At 30.2% G+C, this 10,585-nt stretch overlaps 1 protein-coding gene across 1 annotated transcript; it reads right to left on the reverse strand.

Moving 5' to 3' along the window:
* Positions 1-6,576: 6,576 nt before the first annotated feature.
* Positions 6,577-9,375, reverse strand: LOC112690691 (piggyBac transposable element-derived protein 1-like). The gene is made up of 2 exons (XM_025564759.1): positions 8,991-9,375; positions 6,577-6,869 (listed from the first exon to the last, which is right to left on the reverse strand). Exons 1-2 carry the CDS (start codon positions 9,373-9,375, stop codon positions 6,577-6,579), a joined length of 678 nt encoding a protein of 225 aa, XP_025420544.1.
* Positions 9,376-10,585: the final 1,210 nt, after the last annotated feature.

The raw sequence follows: 10,585 nt of genomic DNA on the forward strand, positions 1-10,585 counted from the left end.
AAATAGAATTGCCGATCGATTTTATGTGCATTATAATATATCTAGTACATAACACCGAAAAATTCAAATTTCACTTCTCCACGAAACGTTGCACTCACGTGTACGTGTTTGCCGAGTTTTGTGCTCGAATTGTACGCTTTTCCGTATATCATATTATTAATACGTTATTTTCAGTTGCTTTAAGTTAACATTTAAATCACACGTAATTATATTATGTTTACGTATAGTATCGCGAATGATATTTTCTTAGATGACGATTTGGCCCAAGAAAGCCGCGGAAATGCAAAAACGAATGGAACATTTTCCGTAGCACCTTAAAAACACACTAATAACTTATACGAAATCGTGCTGATTTGGAATTTTCAAGCGACGCGTTATTATATCACTAGAATACATAAACCTATAATTTTTTTATTGTGTTTGTCCGGATTATAAATTAGGGTAAACGGTAAATTTTCAAGTAAATTACAAGAGACAAACTCAAAACTAATTTATTTATAGATACCTACTTACTGAAGCGTTCATGAATAACGTTTTCATGCGTTCACGTCCGTAAATAAATGTAATTATTATGTAGATAATTCGATATTACTCGATGCTAAAAATGAGGTATAAAATCTATATAGCTTTTATTCTATATCTTTTGATCCCTTAGGCATGGATAATATCCTTTTCATTTCTCCATCACACTCACTAACTTTTTCTCTCACTCTCTCTAGCTCTCGTTCGAATCCGTAATAGCTCATAATTATTCGGAGAACGATTTTACCTTTAACCGATACCATCATCGCATGGATGTATAATTATCAAATTAAAAATTAAATAAAATTTTACGGAACGCCTGATGTGTTTGACATTACATCGTTTAACCAAACATTACCCCGTGACATTGCATTAGATTAATAACGATAAATCAATATATTATATAGATATTATTATACCGGTACCATTAAAGATTTCTCTCAAGTCCTCTTAAGGAATAAGCTCTTGTAATATTTAGAAGTTTTATTTCTAAATAAAAACTGTTTAATAATATCTTAATAGCTACCGTAAACCAGTCAAGGATATCGCTAAGTAATGAGTTTTGACGCAGATAGACAAAATTGACGATTATATTTTATTTATTGATAATTTATCAATATTAATTCCTTTTTCCAATAAAATTCAACACAAATGTTGATATAAATGAATTTAAAATCTTTCAAACCATGTTTCATTATAATCAACTGAATTTATAGATTGAATTATTATTATTATTTTATATTATTTTGGTACACAATATAATGCTTATTATTATCACAATTGTTATCAAAAATTACCTATTATTGATATTGCAACTATTATTATAACTATTATTATATGTATGTTTATATTATATGTATATTATATGTTATATTATATATATATTATATGTTATATATATATATATATATATATATATATTATATATATGTTATATTATATTATATGTATGTATATATGTCGAGAAAAAAATTAAGTTCATGAAATTATTAACGTTTTTTTATGAACCGACTTTTATCTGATTTAGGCTAAAATTATTAGGCTATTAATTAAAACCCTACCTAACAATATAGACTTAATATTAATAAATCAATAGTTAATTACAGAATAACAAAATAACTGAGTAGATAATTACAATTAACTAAATAAATACTCTCGGTAAACATTTCCTTCAAGAAACAAACTCGCAAAGAAACACAAATTATAATGAAATCACCATAACCATTATTCTTATCATTACGATTTATATGTTCAATAAATCGATAAATTTCACCACAATATGAGTATTAACGTGGGGGTCAGTTGCTCACATTTATTTGATACAAAAATTAAAACTATATTCCGATTAACTTCTGGCAAAAATCGTACAAACGATTTATATTAATTATATATCCTATCGAGAAATAGAAAAATCTGCAAAGGTACTCGCGCATTAGTGGAGTGAAATCCACTAGTCTTGAAAGAACCACGTTGTGGAAGTGGACTGACCGTTGAAACGAAAGTTTTTGATTTTTTTGACTAAATGTTATCAAACTAACAAACAATATTAAAATATTTTCACGATAAACAGTTTTTTTAATTTTTTTCCCCAATGCAATCACGGTAAACCATCTTTGATTTATTAAGCCAGATTTAAGCGGATTTCTTTGAACCAATAACGGATTGCAGCATAATAATAATAATAATAATAATATTGAGTTCAAATTGACTAACCTAATAGAATGTAAGTGTGGATATTATGGATTGAAACTACGACTTCAGGATATCATTAAGCTAAAAGCTAACGAGTTATCAATGACCACAATACAGAACCCACGATTTTCCGCGGTTTTTATTTACTATTCACTCTGCATTCTCCAGTTTAAATATGATTTAAATTAGTCGAAAATAGAAGTCGAATAAAATTTGAAATATTAATATAAGTTGTATAAGATATAGGCACATAATTCGAAATAATAATCAATTATTTTCATTAGTAGATACTAGTATTATAAATCGAATAGCGATTAAAAACTCTTACGAATATTTTAATATTGGTTTTTTTTTTTTTATATTTTTATATTTTAAGGCGTACAATCTGTAAAAATTATTACAATAAGTACACATGCGGTAATATGTATTATAGCTTGATATAACATGATAAAAGCAGCCACCCAATGGCGACACTTTATGACATGATTAGGTTGGATTTAAATTTACCTTTATATATTTAGCTAATTGATATTTAAGTCTCTTCACCATTTTCTCTTCAGTCGACGAAGAGGGTTACCAGGAATGGTGTCGGAATCTAGAGCAGAGATCAGTGGATTGGAGTGGTTTGACAGTCGGGAGCGGAAACGTTTATAAACGATTTTGGCAGTTTCTTCTATCGTATTCATTTTTAAATCTGTATGGAGGGTGTGATTAGAAACGTAAAATGGGGCATTTGTGATTAAACGGAGTGTTGTGGATTGAAAAATTTGAATTTTCTTTGTGTTTGATTTTTTGGCTGCGCCCTATAATTGGATCCCGTATGTCCAAATGGGCATTAATAAAGTTTTATATAGGAGTAATTTTGTTTTTATATTAATTTTAGAATGTTTACCGAGTAAGAATTGTAGCGATTTTCGTCTAGAGTTTAAGAGGATTTTTTTCTTTTTTATGTGGTCTGCCCAAGTTAATCGTTGATCTAGAAATAATCCCAAATAACGAGAGCTCGAGGATTTTGGAATATTTTGGTTGTTTAAATGTATAGGTGGTGCAGTACCATGTTTTAATGTAAAAGTTAGATGGGTAGATTTTTCGTGATTTATTTTTATTTTCCACTTGTCGTACCAAGAAGACATGAGGTCTAGGTGGTTTTGTAGATTCATGTCAGAAATTATTGGATCTTTGTGTGTGGAATAAATAATTTTGTCATCGGCAAAATCTGCAACTGAGGTGTAAGGGGTTGTCGGTTGATCAGCTGAGTACAGGTTGTAAAGGGTAGGAGATGAAACGGCTCCTTGTGGGACCCCTGCCGATATTCGGGCTAAGGACGACATTTCTGATCCAATTTTGGTCACAAAATAACGGTCTTCAAGATAAGATTTGTAAAATAGGTAGTAAGGTAGAGGTAAATTTTTTTTTAATTTATACAACAGACCAGGATGCCACACTTTGTCGAATGCCTGGGCTATATCAAGGAGGACTGCTGTGCAACCTTTTTTTTTTTCTAAGGAATTAGATATTCAGTCAGTCAGTCTGTGTATTTGGTGAATGGTTGAGTGTCGTTCACGAACACCAAATTGAGTTTGTGGTATAACTGATACGTTATTTATAAAAGGAGAAATCCGTTTTAATACTAACTTTTCACAAAGTTTACCGAAGAGAGGTAGGAGACTTATCGGTCGATATGAACACGGAGTATCAGGAGGTTTACCTGGTTTTAGAATTAGGATTATAACAGCGGTTTTCCATTGAAGAGGAAAATGGGATAGTCTTATGATTGCGTTTAATATATGCGTGAGGTGTATAATTGCTTTTTTGGGTAGCTGCAGAGCTACTTCTGACGTAATTAAGTCCAAACCGGGAGATTTTTTGTGGCGGAATAGTTTTAAGTAGTAATGAATTTCACCCGGCGAAATAGGTTTCGGTGCTAGATAAAGTGGAAATGGGGTAGTAAGAGAGTTCACAATATGATCTTCAAATACATTATTGACAATGTTATGGGGTTGGAAGACTTGAAGCAAATGAGATCGAAAATGTTCACACTTTTCTGCATCAGTTTTGCACCAAGTATTATCTTATCTTTTTATGGGGGAATTTGTGGTTTTTTGTTTCAAACAACTACGAGTTGCTCTCCACAGAGAACAATTTTGCGATGTAAGCGAAGAGACCCAAGAACTGAAATTATAATTTCTTAGTTGTTTTAAAATACGTTTGAGCGAAGAAGCAAGATTGTTGAATGATTGTTTATCAGACGGAAGGCGGGTGCATTGCCAAAGGGATCTGGCTCGTCGTTTTTTTGCTATGAGTTCACGGACATAAGTAGGAATTGGGAAAGAGTTTTGGGCTTTCCACGGTTTTTAACAGTGGAACTCGAAGCAGCTGTTTGGATTATATCCGTAAACTGTTGAACAGCGTTTTCAAGTTCGTTTTGACACTTAAGTCGGGTTTTTAGGTTGATTTTCTGTTCAATTATTTCGCGGAATTTATTCCAGTCTGTAATACCATCCGTAAGGCTAGCTTGTCGGGACCGTAGGGGAGGTTGAGCATCTAGAGATAGAAGGACTGAAGTATGGTCTGAGCATAGTTCTAAATAGTTATTTATGACATTTTGTAATCTCGTAGGGATATTTACTACAAATATGTCTAAGATATCTGGGCGTTTATTTATAGACGTTAGCCAGTAAGTTGGATCGGGGGGAGCTAATATGGTATAATTTTTAACTATTTGGAGTAAAGTACGTCCTTTTGGGTTAGACGTGTGGCAGCCCCAGGATTGGTTTTTGGCATTTAGGTCACCACCGACTATAAAATAGTGACCTAAATAGTTAAAAAAGTTTTCGTACTGTTGTGGCGTAATTTTGTGTTTGGGTGGACAGTATGTTGCAGCAATAGTAATTGGAATGTGATTTAATTTAATTGACAAAATGGCAGCTTGCAGGTGGTTTTCTTGTATATTAGGAAAGGTGGTATATAGTAATGAAGATTTTATAATAATTGCGGCACCAGCGTGGGAGGTGTTATGTGGATGGTTTGAGGTGATTATATTATAACCAGGCATTGAAAATTTAGTATTTGTAGTAAAATGTGTTTCAGAGATTAAGGCTAAGTCTATTCTTTTTTCATTTAATGTTAATATAAGTTCATTTCTATGATTTGTTAATCCATTGGCATTCCACATAAGGATGGCTAAAGAGTAAGAAGTAAATGAGTTATTTGACATTTTGACTTAATAAACTGTTAAGAACTGTGGTGAGTAAAGATAGTAGTGGGTTTATGAGTGATTTAAACTCATTGAGAAAATTAAAGAGTACATTTTCATTTATAGAATTATTTGGTATTTGGGATGAGTTATTAGGGGAGGTAGCCGGTGCGTATATATAGTTTGGTCTTTGGGGTATGAACGTGTTGGTAGTGGGCTGTTGGGTGGCTTCACAATCGGTATTTTTAACATTATCATTATTAACATTTTTACAGTATTTTTATTTGTATAATTACCATTTTTATTTGAAGTAGGTTTACGAAGTTTTTGGAGATTTTTGTATACTTGACAGCCCTTGTAATTTGCTGGATGATTACCCATACAGAGAGTACATTTGGCCGGCAAGTCATTGGTTTTGACACAGTGGGTAGATGGATGTTCTTCGCCGCAATGGACACACCTTGGTGTGTAGGAGCAATATTTTCTTGAGTGGCCATAGTCTTGGCAATTCATGCATTGGATTATGTCTGTTCGTTTGTATGGTTCTTCTATTTTTACTTTAGTATGGAGAAGTGAAGTTATACTGAATATGTCAGTATTAATTTTCGCTGGTTCAAGGTCGACAAAAAATATAGGAAGATTGATTTTTCGTTATTTTATGAAGAACATTTGTTACTTGGCGTACCGAAAATCCAATTTCTTCAATAGCGATTCCGATCTCCACTGTTGATGTAGTTGGGTGAAGGTTTCGAATAACTATTCGATATGCTTTGTCATCTTGTGATTGGTAAGTATGGTATTATGCATTTTTTTCTTTTAAGTAACGAATTGTTTCGCGATAAAATTCAGGTTTGGTAGTTTGGATTTTTAAATTGTTGGTAGATGATTTAATTGTGAAATTTTCCGGGCCGATTAAATTGATTAACTTGCTTCGAAAATCAGCAAAATCTAGTATACCTTTGACAATAATTGGAGGGGGAAGTTTTTGTTTGATATTTTGTGTTTCATCGGAGGTTTCAATGTTTATGTCATTTATATGTGCGTCATTTTCGTTTTCTGTAAAATTGTGTTCATTTTGACTATTACGTGTTGTAAGTGGGGCAAATCTGTTGACTGTAATGAACATTTTCTTGGTGTCCGGAGAATCGGAAGACGAATGATTACGTTTAGAGGTGTTTTTTTGATTTTGGAGTTACAAATCCATCTTCATTAATTTCTTCGGAAGAATTGAAAACGTCATTTGATACGCTCTGTATACGATTCACGTGCGAGTTGCTTGGAAGATTATTTAAATCGGAATAAGTTGTTTGATTGTTTTTATTTTTTTTGGGAGTGAATGGACTTTTGTAGTTCCTTATAATATTACGGTTAACGTTATCTGAAGAAGATAAGGCTCGTTGACTGGTCGTCGATACTTGGCCGCCGGCTGATAGCCGGGGCGTCCCGTTGGTCTTGGGCACTTTTACGTTATTTTTAATTTACTGGTTAATTATAATTATTAGTTATTTTTTTTATTTACACTAGTAATTTAAGAAGAATTTTCTTTAGAATATTAGTAACTTTTTGAGTTATTTTTTTCCGTTTTAACCATGTAAAAATGAAAAATAAATATTTATATTGACGTGTTAGGTGAATAAAGCATAGGAAGAGATTATACGCGTGTGTATCGAATGACGTTCGGAACGCGAATGAATATTGTTTTTAAATTCCAAATTTGTTCATATTTTAACGTCTGTATAGTTAAACTTCAACTTACTTTAACAAAAACCAAACTATATTCTAATTCTTTCAAGCCCAACACATAAAATCGCTCCAAATTCAATTTTTTTCTTTTGTACATCATTAATAAGACTTAAATAATACAAACAATTTTTTTTTTTCATTTTTACCAAAACCCAGCTTTTCTCAGGTATGATGCCATGTGGCCTCACTGGGAATATATGGCATTTTTTATACATATATATAATGAAAGTTTTATACATCAATAATACTTTATTTTATTAGTTTTAATGAATAAATAACCACTTTTTTCTTCAGTTCTTTGTATATTATTTTTAATTTATTACTTACAATTAATTTTTTTTTTTTCATTATTATGGTATTACTTATGTACGAAAAATAACATATTATAAAAAACATAATTTTTTCTCTGTACTTTGTTACGATGCACAACACATACATAATTAAATATAAATTTAATTATATTAATATTAATAAAAATATAATAAAAATACAACAAAACAAATTTAAACTAATAGTGTTAATAATAATAATTTAAACTGTTCAGTATTTTAAGAATACTATATGAATTATAATAACCACCACTATAATTCTTGAAATAATAATAGTAAAAAAAGAAGAATAATTAAATTGAAGGAAAATCAAATGTCAAATGACAGATTGTAATAACAAATGTAAAGATGCCACGAAGACGGCTAAAAACAGACAAACGATGCCGTCGCTCGCGACGGTCGTTGCACCGTCCGCGACCGCTTCGGGGCTCATCGCCGATTCCGAAACTAGTTCGATTAATCTATCGGGCGTCCCGATTAATAATCGAACGAATGGTGATACCAAGGCAAAGGGCTGTAACGGGTGAGATTGCTGTATTCGTGCGACACGACCGTGTCAACTTATCACATTTTTTTCACTGTAGAGGAACTTAATTTTAGTAAAACTTATTTATTAAACAAAACATATTTTAAAAAACATAACTTCCAATAATATTTTTTCATTGTAAAGACACATTAGTAAAATATAACTTTTCAATATAATAATAATATTAATAAATAAAACTTAACTTTTATCTACATCATATTTTTTGTAAGAACAATACAATTTTTATATAAGATTTAACTTTCTCAATATCACAATTTTTTATTGAAGAGGAACATTAGTAAAATAAAATTTCTTTTACAAAATTAAAACTAGCAAGCACTTAAAAATAACTAAACAAAGTTAAAAAAATTATTTCTCAAGATAATGTTTAAAGCAGTTGCGATTACTGTTGAAACATAATCAATTTTAAATATAGTACATTGTGTTCTGGAATATAGTTTGGACGGACACTTTTTATATCTTTTTTTGTTTTCTATGTATTCAGGCCAGTGTTCATATCTATCATATCTTACATCTGAAACTGGTGTATTTGTATTATTTTTTCTGGATAATTGAGTATGAGAAGTTAACTTTTCTATTCTTTTTAATTTATCTTTTCCAGATCAAAGTAACCCTTATGCTATATCATTTTTAAAAGTTATTAAAGGATCATATTTTAGAATATTTAATTGTTAACAGTGACGCCTGTAGATCAACCAACTGTTGGCAATACACATTTCCATAATGTGAAAAACAATCCTTAAGTATTATCTTCTACATTTTATGTCTGTACGGTAAAGTTCTACAAGCATATCATGTAAATCAATTGATCCCATAAAAGAGTTATACTTTTTTACCATTGCAGGTCTGGTTACAGGAATATGTACTTTATCTGATGCTGACCAACATTACACTAAGTCTGTGGGTTCTGTACCAATATAATTTGATAATAAGTGAACACTTTTATTATCGTACCACTTACAGCTTATAATACTATTAGAAGTATCAATTCTTGTATCAAATGTCCCTCTACCAGTCTTTTTGAGATCTTTGTTATTTTCAAATTGGCACCCTGCTATTCTATTTGATCGAACAGTATCAATTGATAAAATGCCTAGGTTTTTTAAATTCAACATCAAATTATATGAAGTAAACCAATTATCAAAACTCAGTTTATAATTTTTATGTTTGGGTATAATATCTGACAAACGTAATACAATATCACCACTCAAGCCCAAATTAGAGGTAGATTTGATCGTTCCTTTTCCCATATATATTTCAAAATCTTGAATGATACCAGAACTAGAAGCCACTGCAAACATTTTAATATCCCATTTATGAGGCTTTGATTTATTGTATTGTTTCATTTAACTTTTACCTTTAAATGGAATAATAATTTAATCGACTGCAGTGTATTCCTCAAGTTCAATTACCTTGAAATTTGTTTTCTATTAAAAAAAATAATATTATAGTGGAATTAATTAAGTTATAGATAGTCCCAATGATGCCATATGGAATCAAACATTCAAATAACTATAACTTATAATCTAATATTAGCATAGTATCAATAATTATCATATTTTAATTATAGCCACGAATAATTAAATAAAAAATAACTTTAACTAAAGAAATATGTATATTACTTACCAATAAAAATCAAAAAATATTCTTAGACTGCATGTGTTGAAAAACGATTTTTTTTTTTAAATTTGATATAACCGTTAACACAAACAATACTCATATATTCATTAACATAGTATGACCATACGTAAAACAAGAAAAAGATCTTTAAAAAATTATGCTTTAGGGGATCATTGGGAAAGTTAATAAAATTTAAAAAAAATGTGGAATATTGTGATGCTATATGGCATCATTGGTCCGAAAAAGGAACAACAATTTATTCAAATGTTACTTATGAAAAATTAATACTATTAAAAAAAGTGAATACTCCGAATGATGATTTTCTCACTTTAATGTTGTTTCTTATTTGTACTGTAGCCATTCTTGGATAAAATCAATAGCTAATTTATAATCATAGTTAACTTTTGGAGAGCCAACCCTGTAAAAAGACATTGAAGAAGATTACATCTACTACCTGAAGTAGTGTTATCGTTATGAGTCAAATAATTGCATTTTAAATATAGGTAAGTTCGTTTAAAGTAATAAAAATGATATTAAGTAATAGGACTTACTATTTTCAACGGAAATACATTTCAGAAAAAAAAAAGGTTTGTCTAACAATTACGTTAATTCAAGAGTGTACAGTTAAAAATCACAAGAAAAACATTTTTTTTTCTATAGAAATATAACTATACATTTTAAAAATAACTCACTCTCAACTTCCTCCTGCAAATTTAAAAAACATTATATTCGCCAAGTCAGTCATAACATGTACTAGCTGACCCAACAAACGTTGTTTTGTCACATAAATTATTTCTAGAGAATATTTTGTTAGAAAAAAATAACTAATTTAATATAGGTATATAAGGATGTGGTATATAAGCGGAAGAGGTATGGAGTGTTGTGAACAGTGACAAAATATAAAAATGGAAAAACATCAAACATTTTTTTTTTTTT

The sequence above is a fragment of the Sipha flava genome, unplaced genomic scaffold (genome assembly GCF_003268045.1).
Source record: "Sipha flava isolate LNK unplaced genomic scaffold, YSA_version1 114_pilon_pilon, whole genome shotgun sequence".
In the NCBI taxonomy this organism is placed as follows: Eukaryota; Metazoa; Arthropoda; class Insecta; order Hemiptera; family Aphididae; genus Sipha; species Sipha flava.